Source organism: Falco naumanni, chromosome Z (genome assembly GCF_017639655.2).
Source record: "Falco naumanni isolate bFalNau1 chromosome Z, bFalNau1.pat, whole genome shotgun sequence".
Lineage (NCBI taxonomy): Eukaryota > Metazoa > Chordata > Aves > Falconiformes > Falconidae > Falco > Falco naumanni.
Window position 1 is genome coordinate 2,529,581 of NC_054080.1, and position 23,173 is coordinate 2,552,753.

A 23,173-nucleotide genomic window follows, 5' to 3' on the forward strand; every position below is an offset into this window, starting at 1 on the left:
CATTCTCTTTCTGCTACTTGGAGATATTTAATGTTTAAACAGGGGAGGACAACAAAAGTACTCAGCTGCTAAGGCACACTGTCTACTGACTCTGTTTGTAATCTGACTGCATTGTGTTGCTCTCGGCCCAACGCTGCAGTCCCACTATCCTTTACAAATCTTCCATTGACTTTTCTGGGAGTTATGGCAAGATATGGTTTGCGGCCAGGTGATTTAGACTTAGCTGTGTATTTTATTTCTTTATTGTGTATGTGTTTTCCCTAATAAATTATGCATGACTGATACATATTAGTTAGCAACTGAAAAAATGCTTATATTAATTGTCAGCCAGCTTAGTTATGTTAGTACCATCCTCTTGTTCAAGACTATGTGATGTAACAAGTATTCTAGGTCCTACATGGTGGGATGGGGATATGGTATAAGACAATGTTGGCAAATATCTGCTTTTCTCAGCTTGTGCTCCAATTCACAAGCAGTTACAAAACGTTTTGTTCATATTTTTCCCTGCCATGTTCCTTTTAAGGAATAGTCTATCACATACCGTTGGCAATGGCTGAAAAGGAGACATAACATGGAGTATAAGCGTAGGGAAAATGCTAAAGGAACAAAAGGGCTATATGCATTAATAGAAGGTATCAATGCTTGCTGCATTGGCCAGTAAATTCTGCCTAATTAACTAACTTGAACTGCAGCAGGAAATTAAGCTTTTTTTGAACTGTGCAGGAACATCGCTTAATCTTATGCTTCAGTGCCAAATATTAATTCTTCTTTTTCAATAGGGTAAAGCTCTCCCCTCTCTTTCTGCTTCTCCCCTCTTCTCATCAAAACAAAGAGTGCTTTTATGTAATAAAATATTACATGTATAAAATAAAGTTTTATAATGCTTTCTATGGGCATTGGTTAGATGGACATGTTTGTACCTACATGGTCTCCTATTCTGGGATATAGCCCAATTAAGGATAGATCTAGTTTGCATATCATGTTGATATGTTGTGTTTGCCAAGGGTTTAAGTCTGCTGATGTGCAGACAAATTTTAAAGAGAGGAAATTTCCTCAGGGTTCAGTGCTAATATTCCGGACCACTCATAACCAGAAACATCGTTCTCAAAAGTTTATTAAAATTCTGTCAATCAGGATAATTATAACTAGGTCATTTTTCATTTAAGAAGTTCCTGTAATGTATATAGATGACAAGAGATCATAATAATTACTAAATATTTTGAGACTGATTTTAATCTTCCACCTGTGCAATTTGGCAGAAATGTCATCACAACTGAGAGGACTGAGTATTCATTCTGTTTCTTTATGTATATACCCCACTGTAACTCAGTGAAGTTTCAATAAATTAAAAATTATATAAAAGCCAGTGGTATTTCCATACTGTACATCTTCAGGATAAAATCAATCCTTTCTAGGTTTTGGCAACCAGTTGGCTCTATGCGAGTTAAGTTTTTATTTCCTTAAGGAAATTAAAAAACCAAAACAACCAACCAAAAAACACAGTGGATTTTTTTCTTTAAATTAATGTGCACGCAACCAAAGCTTTTGAGCTAGTGTTTAGTATTCAGTAACTTCTACAGGCTTGTCTTCAAGTCTTGTGAATTCTCCAGTCTTCAGTTTCATATTGGACCTGGTTTTGTCTTTCCGTTTTGCAGCTAGATTCTTGCTAGGTCTGAGCCCAAAGTGTATGAAGTGATCAGTTTGTTTAACTATTAAATGTGAGTTGTACCATCACTGGTCTCTGCTTACAAGTTAATGGAAAAACGAGAATCTCACTGCATGCCTGAATCACAGAGTGAGCATCTTGCTGGTAAATTTGCTTAGATAGTGCCATTCCATGTGAACTTTTCCTCTGAGCTTTGGGTGCAATGCAGCTGTTATGGCACAGCACTATCCCATTGTTGATGTACTCTCTTTGGTCTAATCAGTTTTGATACAGTCATCTTAAGTGCATCTGCATTGTGTTCCCAGGAATTTCCAGTTAGGTAGGTATGGATGGAGAGACCCGAGGAATTCCATTTAAACTTCTGGGTCTTCCTTGGTCAGTTAATTTTTTTCTCTGTTTTTTCTAGTTAGTACTTTTTTATTAAAATGCTTGGTCATCAAACTGATCATTCTTGTATTGAACCTTTAAAAATAATACTATTAAATACTTTATCCTGCATAAAGTCATCTCTGTTAAAAATAATCAGCTTGAGCAATTTTTCTGTGTTTCTGACTTTCGTGGTTTTTCCCCAAAAAATCTTCTGCTCTTTATGGAGACGTGATATTTTTGATGATAGATAAATAGATACATAATTGTCATGTGCTGGTGTCTCAGATTTCATCATTCTGGTGGCTAGTATTTGAAGTTATTGTATTTCTAAACTTTATGAATCCTAGCTTGCTTAAAATTAATGATCAGTGTGTTCCACCTTTCAAAAAATGTTAGATTGCAGGACAGTGAAAGAGGTAAGATAGACACTGTTGTGCATCAGCTTTTAATCTTCATTAAGCCATTACGTATGATGGAACAACATCACATAAAAATAAATCTAACAGAATTCGTCTCTTCAGACAGTTACTGTGTGCAGGCTGGATGAACAGTAGTCAAATTCCCCCTCAGGATATTATCAGATGGAAGCATTTCACTGTAAAATGTTTGCAGATGGAGATGTTATAAAAAATGATAAAGGTCCTATCATGTCAAGTCTGAGCCAAGTTGTGACTTTCTGTGCACGGTACTTCCTTCGTTGCTTCAACACCCTGGAATACTTTATTTCTGCAAAGTCTTCAAGTCCTTGAAGTGACAAGGAAATAATTATAAAAGGATGACTATTTGGGAGAATCTCACTGCGGGGGTGCAATAAAAAGAGTTAACCCTTGAAAGAATAGAGTAAGAGATGCCATATATGCAAAGTCATAGTTTTGCTTTTAGGATAGGAGCAAATGAACAAGCTACTGTGAGGTAAGACAAGGTGTAAACATCAGTAGCTATCCTGTATGCATGCTACTGGCCAGCAATAAATGTGAGGTAACTCGCTGTTTTTCACTCAGAAGGGTCTTGCTCCTATGAAGTACAAAGCCAACTCTTAGCATTCATCTGTCATCTAAAATTTCAAAACAGTTTCCAAAGAAGGTCAATTACTGGGTGACTATAAAAAATGGAGAAAAAACATCAGAGAGCAGTGAATTAGATTTGCCCAAACAGAAAAGGGCTCCATCAGCAGCCTAGGATATTGATGCAAACTCTTTTTTAGCTCACACTGATCAGTCCTGTTACAAATCAGCTCAGTGTCATGGATTTCAGGTCTTGCATGTCTGTGAATCTTAAGTAACAATGAAATGTATCTGTTTCTGATTTTGCTGTTCCATTGATGTGATTTGTCCTTTCTCTCCCCCTCTCTCCTCTTTTTCTAGTCAAAGCGGAAAAAAAAACCCTTGTAAAGGGTTCCCTCTCTGGAACTTCAGTCCTGCCATGCTTCTTTTCAACCACACCCACTATAGCCTCCAGCTATGCAGCTGAGTATCTTCGAATCAAATGGTCAAAGGTTGAACTGGATAAAAGTGGAAAAGATGCAAAAGAAACCACAGTCCTGGTGGCCCAAAATGGCAACATCAAAATAGGTCAAAGCTACAAAGACAGAGTGTCTGTTCCAACCAATTCAGAGGAGACAGGTGATGCTTCGCTGACTTTCTCTAAGCTGCGTGCAAGTGATGCAGGGGTATATCGCTGTGATGTTATGTACGGAGTTGAAGACACACAAGGCATTGTATCATTGGCTGTAGAGGGTAAGGATTTATCCATTTCCTTTGTAGTCAACAGTGATTTCAGCTAAAACAGTAAAAGTTAGTAATTAACATATAAAGAGAGGGTATTTAAAGGATTATCTTTAGCAATTTACTCTTCCTTAACTGTTCACTTCCCATTCTCTTTCTGCCTTTTATTTATTCTTTTTCATATTTTCCAATCTGTAGCTCTCTATCACTTACACCTTCAGGGAGGCTACTTTTGATTCCTGGAACAAATGCTATTTCCTTATTCCCAGAGTAGTTTAATACTTTGATTTGGTTTATACCCTTTGCAAGACAAGTTTTTTCTTCTTTTTTTTTTTTTTTTTTTTTTTTTTTCTTTTTTTTTAAGGAGATACCTCTTAAGTTTTCTCAGACCAGCCCATTGAAACATGATACATACTGTACTAACGCATCTGTCTGAAAATGTCATTACAAGATGACAGACTTGGCAGGCAGAAGCAGTTTCTTTTTAATTGTTTGCGTAGGATGAAAAGGAGCAACTGCCCTGCTACTGGAGCTGTGGTGGGCCTATCTTGCTACCTGATGTACACAACCATAATGCCAGCAAAACTGGGAACCACTCTTTCTGTGATAGGAATGTCAAGGACAAAGGAGGATTTTCTTTTGTCCCAGTAATAAAGGTTGGATAGGTAGGAGGGCACCCATCTGGCAGAAACTGCAGGAAAACAAATAGGGAGGTGGCTGCTGATGTTCTTCCATGTGGAGGATCCAAGACTAAGAGTTTTCTGGTCATCACTTTAAAGAAATAACCTCTGAAACTTTGAGAGGGAGAAGTGTACATGTAAAAATACTGAAAAGATGGGACTTTCAAAATTGTGTAAAGTGGCAGAGGGGACATCTGATCTATAGGTGTTTTTCTGCTAAGAGCCTGCTTACACAGCACCATAAGTACGGCATAGAGACCACTCCAGAACCTGGTGCTGTATAGCCCTGTCAGTTTGGCACTGAGCCTGAGCTAACAAACCGCGCTGAAAGACAGGACGTATTAGCCCAGGCTCTGTGCCATGTAAATGCAAATTCTGGATCCAAATTACTCTGCATGCTTAGAACAACACTGTGCTGTGTGGATGTACCAGCTCACGTGGACTCTGCCTCACACTTCTTTGCACTTAGGTGTTTTCTGGAAGTTCAGTATTTACTCAGATGACTGAATTCCAAAACAAACACTAATATTTGCTGCTGGAAATTATGACTTCGGCTAAGATGGTTTTTTTTGGTGAGCTTAATACTGCATTGTTCTTCCAATGTGCTTAACCTAACTTGAACAGTCTTTTGGCATTGATTCAATGAAAAATGTTGAAGCGCGGTCTTGATTTGGAAATACAATAATTCAGTGTAACCATTAATGTCTATATAACTTCATAAACTGCTTAGTCCTAATGGCAAAAGCAAAAGAAATCCTGGTTTGAACATTACTTTCCAGTAACTAGTGTACCTGGCATTCCTCATTCCTTTACAAGTGCTCCCTTGACTGCATATCTATATCCAGGAGCAGCAGATGTTCACTACAGTAAAATATCTGATGATTTGTGGTAATAATTTAGCTTCTGTAGTTAGTGCTCCTGTATAACACTGCAATGAGATGAACTGATCAGATTATTTTTTTTAACTGAAAGAAAATTTCACACACTCTGTTTACTTTTTTGGAACTGTTCTTTTCCATGATTCCTTTAATGTCAAGATTTCAGGAGGGGGAAAAGCTAGGTCTTGACCCAAATGGAAAATAATATTGTTAGGTTGTCATTTGTGCACTCTGTTCTCCATTTTCTACATAAAACAAACAGATGCCATTTATCAGACTCCTAAGGATTTCATGTGAATGTTGCCACTCATATATTCTGGCTCATTTCAGAAAGCTGATTTCAGCTTTTATTAAAAAAAAAAAAAAAAAAAAAAAAAAACAAAACACCAAACCAAACCAAATCATTAGGCCCAAATGTAATTTATTTCCATTATGTTGCACAACTGGGAACATGTGATCTTCTTGACACTCTCTTTGTGCATGCTTCGCTGCCCCTCATTAGCCTGGTGCGGGGAGATCTTTCCACATTAATTGTGGTAACTTCAGAGCTGGCAGCCAGCATGGTTCAGCACTGTGTTTTGGTCAGCTCTCCCGGCTGGAGCTGGGGATGGTGCTTGCAGGGTGACCCATGAAGTCCTGGTAAAGTTATCACCCGTTTTGCTATTCTGCATGTTTTATACTCATCCCAAATGAAAGACAAAATGCATTTGTGCAGCAGTTTTTGAGGACTCAGCAGGTACGTGTTGCTTTAGTTTTTCAGTAGACGTAGAATGTATGTTTGTTGAAAAAGTGGTAACTCTGGCTCAGGTCGTACTTGCCTGATCACATGGCTTAATCCTAAAGTGAAGCAGAACAATTTTGTTAAAGATAGTAAGCTTCTGCAAAATTCCCTTTGTGGGGTAATTTAGGTGTGGGAAGAAATGTTACTAATGCTTCAGAAAACAATATTCATCTTTTCTTTATGTGCCACCACTGTTACGTTTGTTAAGTCTAATTTAATGAATTTCTCAGAAATGGCCAAATGAAGTAGGCCAAAACTTAACTGCATCATTCTGGTGAAGTAGGTGAAATTGCTCCTTTGTTGTTATGATAACTTTATGGGGTTTGTATGCTTGTTCATTAGAGTATTTTTAAACCAATGTAGGACTTAAATTCTAGATGTTTTCAGGATTTTCATTTGTTTTACAGACATTGCTTCATTTGAAATTTTCAAACAGAAAGCCCATTCCAGCATCAATGAAGCCAGGCAGATAAGTTTAGATAGCTGTACTCTTTGTTTTTCAAATAAATCAAGTAAAAGATAACTGGGAGACCTAACTTGACTAAGAAAAAAATTACTGTAATTGCTATTTCTATCTTTTCCTTTAGATATGCCAAGAATATGAAACTGCTATTGAACCCATGCAAATGAACATATTTTACCAGTGATGGAATATGCTGTGAATAAAAAGTGGAATTTCTGAGAAAGAATTTTCTCTGTAGCATATAATTTTCCCCAGGTTAAGCTGTACAAGCTGAACAATTGGTAATAGTCACTGAAAGTTAACAGTAAAAATTTTATGCCTGAGTTTCAAGACCAATACTGTTTACAAAAGATGTGTGTAATTGTGCATCTTTTTTTATTTTCTGTGTAGCTATCACAACAGACAAATTTTATAATTTGTATGTAAATATCCAGTTAATTTACTATTTTTTTAGATGTCAGGTGAACTTCTTAAGTTCAGAAAAGTCAGATTTATATGTTATTAACAACTGTATAAATACTGGCTTTACCAAGAAGATGGAATGTAAATACAAAACTGCCTTCTTTAACAGTGACAAACCCATATTTTGGTTCTTTGACTCAAAATGCTTCAGCATCATATCCTGCCTTCCCATAGGGTTATTTATGTAGGGTCTGAGTAGAAGTTTTTGTTTTTAATATAATCAACTGTTGCCTAATTTTATGTTCCTAACAAATTAGGCCAAAACCAAACTCAAGTCTGTTCCATTTCAGACAAAAGATCCGTCTGTCCCAGTGTCCTGTTCCAATGAAAGCAGTAACAGCTGACAGCAAAAGGCAAACGTAACAAATTTTAGTGTGTATTTCATTGCTGTCAGAGACCTGTCACCCATGTATTTCCTGTGGCGGTGACTCTATGTTAGACAATCTTGCACTGATTTTTTTTTTTCTATTTGTTTTTTGAATGTATGTAAATTTTTTGTATCCATAGCTGGACTTCTGGTTAAGCCACCACTTAACCACAGCTGGTTCAGTTAGTTCTTATTCAAAAGGAAGATATACTTTAAGCACCCACATTGCCTTTGTCTCTACTTTGCATATTTCTACTACGTGATTTTTGATAGGTAAAATCTTCGTAAAAAATCTAAAGATTCTAAAGAATCTAAAGATTGGCAGGATCTTGGAAACTGCCTTCATACTGTGCTTTTCCTTTGTTTTGGTTATAGGCACAACCTATGCCAACTACTTGGGTATCAACAGCTGTTCGCTAGGAGCTCAGAGACATCACCAAGACACTGTGGCTTAACATGGTGCCTTGTTTCTGCTGAGCAGTGCTTACCTGTATGTGTACCAGCAGCTTGTGATAGAGATGAAATAGTTTGATATGAACTCCTTTTAAACTGCCCAGCTTAAAGCTAAGTTGGAACTGACTTGTTTTTACTAGGGGTATAAAAGTGGTTATGTTCATGTTACTAGCCAGGTTGACTCAGCTTTGTGTACAGTCCTGGGGATTTGATCCTCGAAAGTCAAGCCATGCTAGAAGGACATGCTAGGTCGCTTACTGTATTTCCTTTGGTACTGTAAATAACCATGTTTCATGCTGTGCTATGTGCCTTTATTACTCCTGAAATCAAGCAAAGGCACCCATTCACAGAGGTTATAAGGTGATTTGCATATTTCATCTCTAGGCTCAGTGGGGTTACACTGAATTGTACCCTATATGTTACTATTTTCATTTTACTGCTGGTTAAAGTGTAAGAGGGAGGACTAGCCCGTGCAGAAAGTTTTGGGGCAGCCTGCCCTGCTCATTAATTGCAACCGCAGAGCTGTCCTTGAGGCTGGGGATAGTGCCAGTGCTGAGAGGTCTGCAGGTTTGCACAGACGGGCCGTTTCATCACACTACATACCGCCTTTCCTGTTCAGTAATTGCGGGAACTGCTTTCCTTTACACCCTGGTTGCTGTTACAATTACATGGACCTCTCAGACAGGGATATTTCATGTTCAAGATGTATCTAACAGTACTACAGTGTTACATGCTTCAGCTTCTTACAAGGAAAGAAATATGCAGAACACATCGTTCATACTCATTTTTCCTGCTACGTGTTGTCTTCTCTGCCTTCTCTGCACGTCTCTCTGAATTTTCCCCTTTTTTTCTGGAGCCACTCTTCCTTTGTCAGCACTTGTAATTTTGTCTTTCTACAGTGTTTTGAGCTTTTCTTCTGAGACTTCTTGATGTTATTAAACCCACAAGTCAAACTGTCTCACGTTAGTCCTTGGCCTTAAAGTTTTTGAATGCTTAATGTTATTTTGTCTTCGTTTTTAGTCTGAAAATGTCAAGTCTCAGAATCCTTCAGATACGTAAGAGAGATGTTTTTCCCTTCTTAGTAGGTAACACTGAGCTGCCACTTTTTTTCCCACTTTAAGCTGCTTTTGGACACTAGTGGGCTTCCACTATATCCCAGTAGAGATACATGGGAACAAGCTGGAGGTTGACGACCAGCAGGTGATGCCTTCTGAAGATCATCCCCAAGTGTCTGTGTTCCTGCTAATAGCTTACCAAACACAAATTCACAGCCTTGACTTGGATGTCAAGTCTGAAAATAGGAAACATAAAGTTGGGGTGTGATTTATTTCACCTTGGAGTGTTTAAGGTCACGTGCCTAGTCTAAGCTAAACACACAGACCCATACTGCCTTCAGCTCCTCTCTGACAAGAATCTTGGGTGAGATGAGCTCTCTGGGTGTCCATATCCCTGGTCAGTAGTTAGAGACATTTAGATGACTAGTTTAGACTAGACTTCTAACCTTTAGGCAAAGCAAACTTTAGTTAGAGTTGTGTCCCAGAAAGGATTTTATAAAAGTATTGCTGTACATGTCTATGTCCACATTTATTCCCTCTATTTACTACAAAATCCACTTATATAAAATAGTTTTGGGATGCCTTATAAAAAGCTGACCTAGAAAGGTAATGTAACAGTACTGTTCATTCTGGAACACAGCTGGGTATTTAATGAAATTCTCATTTTGTGTGGTGCCATGGTATTGGGCAATGTGACCTAGTGTAATCAAAAATAAAAAGTCTGAACAAATCACTCATTTGAGCTGATTTTATTGTTATCCTCCTTGGAGGTGATTGGACTGAAGTGGATCAGAGTAGCAAATGGGATCCTTCCAGTTTCATTGCTCTTTTTTTCGTATCTTGTCAGTGAATATTTTTCACTGATAATGAGAACACTTTATTATTTTCTTACTGATGTTTTGGGAGACCACTGTTTTCATGGGCCTCATTTTGGTAGTTTCTGTTTGATTCTGCTGCAAGTCTGAGATAGTTTTTTAGTCTTTGTAGGTTTTGGGGTTTTTGTTTGTATTATTTTTTTTTTTTTAAGCCAGTAAAGAAAATCCTGGGTTTAAAATACTGACCTTGTTAATGGAAAGAAGCAGCAATTAGGGAAGCAGAGTAGTGGTAATTCACATTTTCATTTTTATGCAAACTCTTCTTTCTTGCAGGCATTATAATGATAATAAATGGGAGTTGTTTCCAATGTGGGAACGCTGCCACACAATTGTGCTGTTAGCCCTGAGAGATGGTGTGTTGACAACCTAATTGATTTATTCTCTCTACAGCCAGAATTCCCCTTCATTATCTCTTAAGTATGGCATTCGAAGAGATGCTTTTATTTAATCTTTTAGATTTATCTGTCTTGAAATGTTACTGCCTCTTGATGCTGAACTTCCGTGCATCCTTGCTAACTAAATTAACATGGGCTGCTGCATTTTGAAGCTTGTGTTTTACTCTCCTGCATCGTGGATCCCAAGGAATCCCCAGCCTCTGTAGCTGGGAAGGAAAAAGCACAATGGGTAGTGGCTATCACAGGACGGGAGAAGGAAATTTACTTCTGGGTGAGAAAGACCCAGTGCCTATGTGCAGTGCACATCAGGAACAGGGAAGGAAATGTTCTGATCAAGCTGCTGTGCCCTTCACACAGGGACAGGGAACATATCAGCTGCCATAGCTGATGGGCAAGCTTGTGGGGTTTCTGCATTGGGCTGAATGGAGGAGCTTTGGTGGGAGATCTCTGAGCCCAGGAAGTGAGTGGCAAGCCTTCACATGTGGGATGGTAGAGCAGAGGCCAGTACTAAATGGCTAAACTGGTTTTAGGGTGTTGGTCATCCGTGAGGACAGTTCTGAGAGTCCGTGTTTGGGTTTTGTTTTTTTTTTAAAGTAATTTCAAGTAGCAGTGCCTTGGCCTCAGTGAACGCTTGTGTGACCTAGTAAGCTGCTGTACAGAGATAACAGGGTGAATCAGCTGATCCCAACATATATTCAGACATTAATACAGATGTAGTAAAGAAGTCCTCCCCCTGAGAAAAATACAGGTAAAGCTCAGCATTAATCGCTTTCTGTATCTGGACCAACTTGGTCAGAGGACCTTGTGTACACCTGCATGCAACTGCATTGCTCTCTGAGGACAAACACAAAGATTTTGCGTGGAGGAGCAATATGCGAGCTCTGTCCCTGGAGAGCAGGAGGTGCTGGGGCTGAGAGAGCAGAGCGGTTGGTATGTACTTTCTCTCCCCACAAAGAGAAGTACCCTGAGGCCTTTGGCAAGGGAGCTCCTGCTGGTTCAAGGCAAGCCTGTTCTTCTCAGGTTGCCAAAGCCTAAGACAGGGGTCAGAAGATGGGTGCAAAACCTCGAATAAGAAACACAAATGAATTATTCATGCAGGAAACTGAAAATGCTGCCCTATTGCTTCCTTTCATACAGCGCTCAGTCCTGTAACCTGTATCTTGGCATGTGTCTGTAATGTAAATTGTCTTCTGTATTAAAGATGAGGAGGATCACCAAACTGTGCAGTAGCTTTGGCAGTGGGCTGGGGGTTATTGCAGTGGTCTGCACTACAGTGGCTAAGGTTTGAACACAAAACAGAATGTAGAAATCAACAGAATATACAATAACAACCACTCCCATCATAGTAATTTCACTTCAGATATTCTTTGCTGTGCGAGACAACTTCTGAAATTGAGGCTTTGTGTGTCTCCAACAGTGCATCTTGCAGCAGTGTGATCTCACTAGTGAAAGTGAACTGTAATTCATTAACCATACCAGGACCCCCTCCTTTGCAGTTCCATGAGGTTTTGCTACATGATACCCTGGCAAGTAATAAAGCAAAGTTGCAACCCAAAGGTGTGAAACCACAGAACCAGGCTATTACCTGTGGAAAGCCCTAGTTTGTTAAAACTGAAATACTTTACATTTTTGTTTTCTGGTCTAAGACAGAGATAAACCATTAAAATACATTCTGTCTTGCTTAGGCAGAAGCGAATTCTGGATGCTACAAATTACTTTACTGTGAATGCTCTTTGTTGCAGATGCTGCTACTCCTTCCTGTAATTACACTGACTTTGTTTGCCAGATGTTCGGTGACAACGTTATACTGCTGTAGTCTGTTTTCCAGTTGCTTTATTTCTTCCGAGGACAGCTCCTTTCTTGCCTTTTCTTTCAGAGAGGAAATTGACAAAGGGAAAAAAATCCTTGACAAATATTTTAAAGTACAAAAACTCAGAGAATGGTTTTTGCCCCTCTCTCTGTGTCTAACTGAAACAATGAAAGACTTGCACTTTAATCTTCTTAGCCCCAGGGGGTCTTCTAATTATTGCAGCTGTTGCACAGGCTTATACATACTGACCTCCTCCTTCCCATTCATCTTGGAGGCTCTTTTATGTACATTAGCTCCTCACTGGAAATGGAAGAGCCTTCAACTCTTAAACAATAGGTGAAGTTTACCTTTTGGATCAGGGTGAGGAGAACAAAGCATTCTCCGAGTTCCTTTCCAGGATTTACAAATGACCGAAGTCTCCTCTCGGCCCTGCAAAAGCTACTCTAAATTGGCAGCGATATTAACTCTTTAGTCCTGCCTTATTCAGGTATCACTGGGATCCCAAACGTATGCCAGCTAGGAAGGACAGTGGTTGCTTCTGACATGGAAGAAATGAGAGGAGTGATAGCTGGTTGTGGAGAATGCACTCATATATTTAAGCAGTAGGAAGCTTTAAAAAAATACAAGTCCAGATAAAGACGTTTTCATCTACTGCTAAGTAAATGAACCTTTTTGTGGCTGTACTGAGAAGCAGTGCTCTTGTGCCTAGTTGAAGTCATACAGCATCAGTTAAGCAATTGTGAAAAAAACCCCCAAACAATCACACACACACACACACACACACACACACCCGCCCCCCGCCAAACAAACCATCCAACAAAAAAAAAGGCAATTAATCTGAATGCATATAAAATACATTTTAATTAAAATTAAAACAACAAATTCAATGGACAAATTTCTTCACATATTTGGGCATTTCTGGTTTGACCCTGAGTTTTAGAGCCAGTGTCAAATATTGTATCTATAGAAACACCAACGTTACCCTAAAAAAAAACCAAACAAAAACAACAAAAAAAACCCAAACTGTGTAAAATATTTGTATATATACAACAATAACCTGTAGTAAAGTCAGGTGCTCAGCTTGTGAATATTATTTTGGGTTCATATTTATGAATCAGGGTAAATGTTTTATCTGCTTCTGTGGTAAGCTCTCTAAAAATTACTCATTTCTTATTTCTAGACCCAGAACACCAAGAAGGTCACTTGAACTCATGTTTTTATTTGGTACTGTACCACTGTATATAATAATGATCACTTACATCAGCAGTTAACTTGCTCACAGTGTCAACCAATGTTACTGAAGTCTCAGTATCATAAGTATTTTAATGCATACCACAGCTTTAAAAATAATCTTCAAATAATATTTTTGCTATTTTAAGCTTTTAAATTCCAAATGCGATTCGTTGCTGTTGCCCAGCTCTTCTTATGTTGTGAGGTAGTGCTCTGTTTGACATGTGGAAAGGGGCAGTGCTGTTTAGGGTACACAAAGCCAAGATATGTACACATGCACATGTTTAAATACATACATATATGTATAAATGAAGTTTTGCACATCTTAAGACAATGTAAATGGTATGTAAATTTGCCCTAACCAGGCAATGGAGCATGTCCTATAACGGAGAAAATGCAGGGATACTGGAGCTAGTTAAGTTATCTTTCTGACATTCCCTTTCAATCTCTCCTGGTAGAACAAGTTCACATTAATAAGAAAATGTCCTTGAGTCCGTGCTTTTAGCACGGAGGCTGCCTGGAGCAGTGTGGCCCCATCCGTGCTGTTATGGTCCTTTGGCTCCCAGCACAGGATGAAGATGCCCGTTGGAAGTTGTCCCTGGTCTTTGCTAGCTCCTGAAGGCTGCCCAGAAATCATTTGGAAGGATGTTATGGGGCCTGGGCCAAATAATGCATGAACTAATCTAACAATTTAAGACTTGATGACTGATTTTCAGGCACCTGGAATATTTAACTTATTAATATAAAAATAGCCATAATTTTTCAGGGTGTAACTCCTCACTTGTCACTGTTGCTAAACAATGCTTGGGTCCATTTGAAGTTGAAATTACATCGTTGCTTGGAAGAAGCACTGTTAGTGATGGGTGCAGTCCGTGTTCTGAAAAGGCATTTTAGGGAGATGCTGGTGGTCTGTAAGCTCCCAGTTAGTGGCTGCAGCTGGTGTGTGGCTCCGTATTAAATGATGAAATATGAGGATTCCCGGCATTTCCTTTTCCATTTCCTGTTTCTCTGCCAGTAGCTTTGATGAAATTGGTGTCTGATCACCGAAGTTTAACCTATATGTGAGTACTTTTCAGATAATGTATTCTATTTTCATTTCAGAAAACTTCTTAGTGAATCACAAGAAGAACAAAATGTGTATTTTCTGTTAATTAGCCATATCCAGACCTTTGATAAGTGGCAAAATTTTACTGAATTTCTCTGCATAAGAAAAAGTATTTATAAATATGTTGGGACCCCTTGAATCAACATTTTTCCAAGTTACCCATTCTTCTGTTTACTCATAAATTAGCAGACTTCTATCTTTCAACAGTGCTCTAATAACAAATGCTTGTTGTTAATTCCATTATTGCTACAATGCCACCATTTTCCCAAACTGTATTACAGTATGTCATTTACTTATGAAGTACTCCAATAAAATTGTCAGAGAAAAGGAAGATTTTATGGTTCATTTTTCTTGCTTTGTAGCAATTTTGTATAGTGGATGTTTTATGGTGTTGCAATGCGTCTGAAGATTTTAGAGTGCAGTAAGTGAGGCTGAATGTTATTTTTCAGAGATCATCAGGGGACATCCTTTTGATGCTAAACTGTTTAAAACACTGGCAAGGGGGGGAAGTGATTTGGCAAGGTGGAATATCTGTTTTCTGCCACTTTGGAGTTGGAGCCCTTTATGTTTTTTTTAAGGTGTGCATGTGCAGCTGTGGCTGAATTCAGTGGGAATTATGTGTGTATAGCAACCAGAATGTGGCTTCTAGACAGATCTTGTGTTAGCCAAAGCCATGATAACTCTAGGCCTCACGCTCCAAACTGACGTGCTTAAGTAACTTTTGAAATTGTCAAGATTGTTTCCAGAACCAGAAAGGCCCCAAATAAAAGCAAGCTTTGTTTTGTCTGTTTCATTTGTAGTGTGTGCAGGAAGACATGGTTTTGAAAAGTTGACCAACAGCCATATATTTGTAAGAGTTGTATTTGCAGTAAGTTTTGATGCATAGGAACAGGCATCAAGGCCATCACTGATTAACAATTCTGCATCAAAAGCACAATTTTTTTGCTGTCCCCATTGGTCATATGTCTCACTGCATCCAGCAGACCTCAAGCACTCAAGGGATCCCCCATTCACTGTTGGCAATTCTGGGTGCAGTTCCTGCAGCTGGCTGCTTTGGAAAGTTTGTTTTTAAGCCCACTTCTTCCAAGGATCAGATGTGCTTAGTCTTGTCTGGTCACGCAGTTTGACTTGCAACTGGATGTGCCATGTAGACCAGTAAGCCGACATGTCAGGTACCACTGCTAACATGAGCAACCTTGCCTGCAGCACAATCAACTGACCAGCAATTGCAACTGGAAAAGCCTGGGTTCATTCTCCTTTTTTGTCATGAATTCCTGTAATACAGCAGTGAAAATACCTATATGGTTCAATTACTTTTTTCTGTGTGTACAGTGAATATAATTTCACCAACTATTTATGACATAAGGTGTTACAGAATTACTGGTAGTAGCCACTAGAGGGGGGGACATCATTTATATGATAGCATATCTCTTAGCCTTTTATGATTTTTATTCTTCTCATCTGTTTTCAGCATTGTAAAGACACCTATGTAAAGTTTCAGTATGATGCTGGTTGCAGAGATGATGCAAAATGTGCCACTAATGTCAGTTGTTTTGTCTTTCAGGTGTTGTGTTTCACTATCGTGCAGCAACCAGCAGGTATACTCTGAATTTTACACAAGCTCAGCAGACTTGTCTCGACAACGGTGCTGTCATAGCAAGCCCAGAACAACTGAAAGCAGCCTATGAGGATGGATTTGAGCAATGTGATGCTGGCTGGTTGTCTGACCAGACTGTTAGGTAAGACATTTAAAAGGCCCCTTGACACAGTTTCCCAAAATTAATATGCCTACCATAGACTTACAATGCTAACTTATCATAATAATAAATATAACCATGCTGCATTTCAGGTATCCAATTAGACATCCAAGAATTGGCTGCTTTGGAGATAAAATGGGAAAAAAAGGAGTCAGAACATATGGGCGCCGTTTTCCTAATGAAACTTACGATGTATATTGCTATGTGGAACACATGGAAGGTAAGATAGGTCCATATTTACTCTGCACTGCAAAATTCAGAAATGACTGGAGATTCTAATGTGGAAAGGCAAAGAGATAAGTAATTCTGTCTTAGAAAAGTGTGGGCTGTTTTGAATCCAAAGAGAATTGCTGATTGAAGTGAACCTATAGTTTGTGGTCTAGCCAGGCCTTAATTAAAGATGAATGTGGAGTCTACAAAGAGACAGTCAGGTTTAAAGCTGCTATAGTTAGTGCAGTAGAACTTACAAAAGTTGCTGTTGAAGCATCTTATTTTTTGAATGTTATAAAAGGATTTTCGAAGAAACTAATTTAATGTTTGAGAAACAATGTATGAGAGATACATATAAACCGCGATGGATATAGTACATGTGCTAACTATATTATAGTTCATAAGGTATGTGATTAAGCTTTTTACATGCCAGGCATAAAATAATGCAAACATTTAATTGCAATCCAAGTTTAATAACATCTTTTGAAAAAAGGGGCGTGTCAGAATCAAAAAGAAAAAAACAAGCAAAAAATTTCCATTGAGGAGTCTGGATCTTCTTTAGTAAAATTCTTCGCAATTCCATAGTACGACTACAGCCTTTGCCCAAACTGCTAAATAAATGGCTTTAATGCAGCAGAGTTATTATGATACTGCCACATGGAATCATATTGTGAGTCATACTGTGAACCCCATAATACTTTGTGATCCATGGTTAGGCTTTGTGATTGATATTTATTGAACAAAGAGTTTGATTGTAAAAAGAAAAATATAGTAATTTTTTTTCTGTGACTGGGCAGCTCTAGCATGCATAAATCTTTGTATTATATTGTAATGGTGAAATTGCTTCTTATAATCTGTCATCTGGAAGTGAATTTAACTATATCCTTTCAGTGGACCTATAGATAACGTTTCAGACACCAGATATCCCTATGCTTAGAAATTACGGTGACTAGTTAAATACATATACTTAAAACAGAAAGGCAGAAATAGCCTTTGCTGTCCTGCAGTCTCTTTTTTTGGTTTTGTGCTGGTTATGCACTTGGGAACTTCTTCTGCTACAGAAATACTTTGCAACCAGAACCAAAGTACATTTTCCGTCTACTGCAGTGGTCTGAGTGTGTCACACTACTTCTGTCTTGACAGGTTTTTATTCATATCAGTTTCACTCTTCCTTTCTAAAAAAATATCTATATTTACTAATTAAATATCTTTTGGGCTGATATTTGACTTACAGGCATTCAGTCCAGTGCTCTTGGAGTCAGCAGAACAATAAATCAGTCATGGTTCTGAGCAAGCCTGCCTTTGTATGTGTACAAATATTTGTAACAAGCAACTGCAGAATTAAGGTGCTCAATGTCTGTATTTTATCTTAGAGCAGAAATTAATCAGGTCGTGCAAAGTTTACTCCTGCTGATAACTTATAGAGACTTTAGTCATTGAAATCAGTGAGTATTTTCCTCTTACTTTTAGCAGCTGAGGATCTGCCCCAGACTATGTTCACCTTGGGAAGCTATAAAATACAAGCAATACAAGTCTTGCAACGACGCAAAAAACATATAACCTTGGAAAATCTGAAAATTAAGTGATGGAATTTTGTTAGTGCTCAGCATTGTCTGAATTTTATTTAATGTTCTATCAATACCTGTCAGTGAGCAGCACATGCGAACACCTAGAGTTTATAACATTGATTCTCCATCAGTCCTTGATGGGATTGACTTCTGAATCATCCCTGAATTGAATTCAATTTGGATCTGTCCTAGTTTAAAAAAAGAAGTTTGGACTAATCTGTATCATTCCTGGATGAAAAGCCATGTCTTGTTCCTTTCCCTCTTAAAGAACAGAGAAATGTAACTAATATATAGAAGCTTATCCTGGATGCGTGTGAGCCAGCAGTTTCTCAGAGTCAAATATTCTCACTGAGGTTTTAGAAATAAAAACTAAAAAACCTCAAAACTAAAGCCTATTTCACTGAGGCTAGTGTCCTGTGCTCAGAACAACCTGGAACCAGGCCATGAGGTTCAAAGAGGTTACAGCGACTGTGCAGTCTTTTTTGATGAATATGCACACGCATAGGTTTTTAGTTTCTCATGAAAAATAGTTGATTCTTCTTTGTCACAAAATTTCATTTAGCAGGTCTTATGACCTGGCTTTCCTGTCTGGATAGCTGTATGTTTCTGTCCTATTTATGTGGATGATGATCTCTTTAAATATATGCATGTCTTTGTGGCCTGTCAGCTGTACTGCTGTAATGTGATCTGTTTGGATACGAAACCTTCAGTATTTCAGAAATACAAACCAGCATAGAATATTGGGGAGAACTGGTCTATCAACCCAGGTTAACAATAAGCCTGTCCATTTTACCTTCTTCCTTGCACAGTAGCTTCCTGTGGATAACTGATGAAAGCAAATGCACAGTTTCAGCCTGTATCTTAAAGGCCTCCTAGCATGGGGCATGGGTTAAAGACCTACAGGAACAAGACCTACAGGGGCTTGAAGGTCTGACTTGAAGGCTGTGATTGGCCACTTCACCTCTGGGATCCATTGAAACTCACCAAGACTTACAAAACCCGTTGTATGGTGACAGAATGACCGCAGAGATGGGTACAGGTTCAGAATGAAACTCTGCAGGAAGCAACGATGCCTGTGAGTTATCGTCCTTCCCAAAGGCAAAATATGTTTGACCTAGCTTTTATCTAAATGTTTCTCAAAATACACATTTATAAAAAAGTTCTGTGATCTTTTCTTCCAAATTCTTGGGGGGCCCTTTATAACTGACTTGCAATACTTAAAGGGGGCTCATAAGAAAGATGGGGACAGACTTTTTAGTAAGACCAGCAGTGGTATGACAAGGGGTAATGGTTTTAAACTACAATAATTTAGATTTAGATTAGGTGTTAGGGAGAAAATCCTTACTGTGAGGGTAGTGAGGTGCTGGAGCATGTTGCCCAGAGCAGCTGTGGGTGCCCCATCCCTGGCAGGGCTCAAGGCCAGGCTGGACGGGGCTGGGAGCAGCCTGGGCTGGGGTGTGTGTGTGTGTCCCTGCCTGTGGCAGGGGGTTGGAACTAGATTGTCTTTAAGGTTCCTTCCAACCTAAACCATTCTATGATTCACTTTACGATTCTATGAAACTAGGGAAAAAGAGCACTCCATCTTAGACTGGTACATATTGTACTGGCACAGCCCCTGTGTGCTGCCCTGCCTGCCTTCCTGGGATTGCTACCGAGGCTTCAAGAATGACAGGCTATTTTAATATAGTATTTCAAACTGCTTGATACAGCTGTGAGAACTGTGGAATCGCTGGATAGCCACAGAAATGTCCCAACCTCATCTATAGGATAGCAATCTCCCAGAAGTCCAGACAAATTCAGTGGGAACTATGGGGGTTAAGCAAGGGAGAAAATCACATCCAAAGAGGGTACATGTAAACCAGGATGGCTGCTCCGGACTGACCGCTTAGTTAATATCTGGCCTCCTGCAGATCTGTTTCTGTTAGAAGAAACTTTTGTTTCTTGAGCGTAATCCTGTTTAACTAAGAAATATGCCTACAAAATCCTGTTTCATTGAATGCAGTAGAAACAAAGAAAAGCAAGCAGGTGGTTTTGCTCTGAAATATCGACCTGCTCCTGTAGCAATTTCTGTGCCCCCAAATCCATTTATGACAAAACAGTGTCATAAATGATGGCTGCATGGTTTGTTATGTTATGATAATGGCATTGCTACGAGAAGCACTTTATTGTAGTAATAAGCTGAATCTGAGAAGAACGGAGAATTCCCTTAACCACTTTACCATCGACTTAAAGTAAGAAAGCATAGTCAGGTCAATAGTGAACACAAAGGAAAACTCATCCTTAAGAATCCTGTTTGTGTAGCAGGAAGGTCCTATGTATGGTGTGAAGGGGCGACTGCTGTGAATGTGTTAATTGCCAATTAGCTGTACAGCCTCAATGAGCTGCACAGAGATTTAATTTTTTTTCTGATTATATTGATTAATTTTAATGCCAGATTATTACAGTAGTTAACCAACAATAATTCCCCACCTCCAACCCTTTTCTCTAGTTGTCTGGGGTTTTTTTGGTTTTTGTATTTTCTCAGAAGTTTTCAAATGAACTGGATTGTGAAAATAACTTCTAGGAGTCAGAAGGAGTGATGGTTTTATGGATATAGGCTATAGACATGGTATAGACATACTGACATGCAGAGAAGTTAATTTTTTCTGTTTGGATGAAGAGAAGCATATATATGTTAGGAAGACACAGTACCACGTCATGGTATAGTGCAGGATAAATTATTTTTCAGTGCCTTCACAGAAACCTGAGCCTCTGAGCCAGACTTCCTTTTTGAGATGGGGCTATGGAGCCAAGATGGCATTGCTTATATGATGGAAGCAGTTTCTCTAAGTACAGAGGTTAAGTTCAAACGCAGATTTAGTTTGAAGTTATATAACATCAATGAGATAATGCTTTGGAACCACACATCCACAGAAGACAAAGAATTAGATAAAATGGCAACAGAGGATATTGCAAAGTGAACACTGCAGTAAAGTAGACCCTGTGTTTTGTTTGCTGTATTGTAACATGGTCATACATTAGTGGAAGACTTGCAGTTCAAGATTTAAGGTTATGACAGATTTCTGATTGCCCTGTCCACCAAAGGCTGATTCTGCAAGGTATTTTTCTCTTGTAATAAGCACTCTCAACACTTCATTAATAAAAGGACATTAGGGGTACTTGGTATACTGTAGAACTGTACTCAAACATGATTTCTTCCGTGTGAATTTGAAAGTTCATATCTGCATAGCCTATTCTAAATCAATGCCAAATCTGTTAGACTTACTTGCACTAAAAAGGTCCTTATTTGGAAAGCCTGTGTCAGTGGGATGACTATTCATGGAATAAGATGGTGCTTGATTAATGATATCAAAATTCTGGGCTATAATGAGAATGTCAACATAGAAGTCATTGAACAGTTATTGGTCTGTTGGCTGCTATTAGCGTGTTACCCCAGAAAGCCATAAATGGTGGTGGGAATTCTTGCAATACATTTTAAAATAAATGTGTATTGAATTTAGAGTACTAATTTGGGTACTTGCACTGAGGGTTTGTAGCAGCAACACCATTTCAGTTTTATTCCTTTCTGGCCATATGAAATCACGAAGTTAGCCAGAGACATGGATTTCTCCTTGAAACCCAAACTATTAGCTTAAATTAAAACCAGTTGTCTAGGCTAACTGTTACCATTTCCTTGTTCTGAGGAAAGCCAGAGAGATTAAAGACTGCACAATTATAAGTTAAATATTTCACGTTTTGCTAAAACACACAGAAGAATAATTATGGGCAGGATTTAAAATTTCTGAGCTCCTAGTGATAAAAATAAGAATCTGCAGTCAAAATATCATTAAATAGATACTGGGCATAGTCTCTTATTACAAACTGATTTACATTCCTCATATTTCATTGCATAATTCAGTGTACCAAGCATTAACAAAAACATTTAGGATACCATTAACTGTGGGAGTTCACTTACTAATAAAGATTTTAATTTAAAGTGATTGAGCTGCAAACACTTGGATATAACTCTGAGGTTCTATTAACACCTCCAGCTGAAGCGGTGTTTGCACCAGTGTCTTCTATGGAGTAATCCCTTGAATGGAAATGGGTGATGGGGAAGGAGGGGTTTCCATTCTGTCTTCAGATAACCGTGTATGTGATTGATTTGACAGTGCTGTGGTGTCAGAAATAGAGACAAAGTGAGATCTGCTTGCCAAAGCCCACTGATGAAGTGAGGGGCTGTGAGTGTGTGGTGTGGAGCCAAAGCACAAACTACTCCATGCAGCATTGTCTTCTGGCCAAAGCCAGAAGCCATATATGTCTAACAAGTGTATGTAATATGCAGATGGGGACTCATGCTAAGAAAGTTATTTTGGGGTGGCTGTGGGGAAGATTATACAATCTCCCTTCCACGCACCATTTCCCCCCCGCCACAGTGAGTGCAGGGAAGAAAAAAAAAAACCAAAACCAGATGTCCTTTAAATACTTTCCACCTAGTCTCATGCAGTTTTGCTGTTGTCATGGAAATTTCTATGAGACTACTACTAACAATAATTAAAGAAACCATAGTCTAAAATATGGCTTCAGGTAATCTGTGTTTTGGACAACAGAAATCCTTCTCTGGAGTCCATCCTGATTTTAGAGAAATGTCTAGATTTGATTTTAAAACAAGGACACAGAGAAAAGGGTCTTTTCTTCCTAGTTCATGGCCTGTGGTAGAGTCACAGCCTTTGCATTGGCTTATACTGGACACCTCTCCAGCCTTGAACTGTGTGACCTAATGCAGGGTCATGGATCCAAGAGTTCTCGAGATGGGTACAGAGCCCAAACAGAGTGAACCAAGAAGGAAATACTGCCATGGTGGTTTTCATGCACCATGTATTCGAGCTCATCATGTGATAAAGCTCATCCTTGAGGAGATCTGAAAATCTTGAAGTCTAAATGATTTTTGTAAGAGTAAGGTATAAAAAAAGAAGAATCATACAGAATGCAAAGTTCGTTTTCTCCCTCTGTATTAGTAAAAGCCAGCGACACTTTGCAGCTACAGCAGAGCTCTGTAGGGGTATAGCAGTTGCCATGCTACTCTTCATGCTTGAGGGCAAGCCTATGGGAAAAGTATACTCTGCCAGCCCTGTCAACTGCAGCGGATTCCTGCTGAGCTTATGGTTTTGCATAGAATAGACCTAAGACATTCAGGAGAGTTTAATTAAAACAATGCTGATTTGTATCAGAAGGAATCAACTAACTTGTTCTAACGTGTAAGAGAAAAAGACTTCTTCAGCTTGTCTAGCCTTCTGCTTTAAAGCTGAACCTAGCTGCTTAGGTCTTTGTGGTTTTCCAGTCCTA

The 23,173-nt window shown here is 38.8% G+C and overlaps 1 protein-coding gene across 1 annotated transcript in view; it reads left to right on the top strand.

Annotated features, from left to right (window-relative positions):
* The window catches only part of VCAN (versican), a 116,753-nt gene that overhangs the window by 16,118 nt on the left and 77,462 nt on the right, over positions 1–23,173 (top strand). Inside the window, exons 3-5 of the mRNA XM_040580720.1 lie at positions 3,400–3,771; positions 15,878–16,052; positions 16,163–16,290. Of these exons, the coding sequence (XP_040436654.1) occupies positions 3,400–3,771; positions 15,878–16,052; positions 16,163–16,290 (675 nt within the window). The remainder of the gene's footprint in view (positions 1–3,399; positions 3,772–15,877; positions 16,053–16,162; positions 16,291–23,173) is intronic.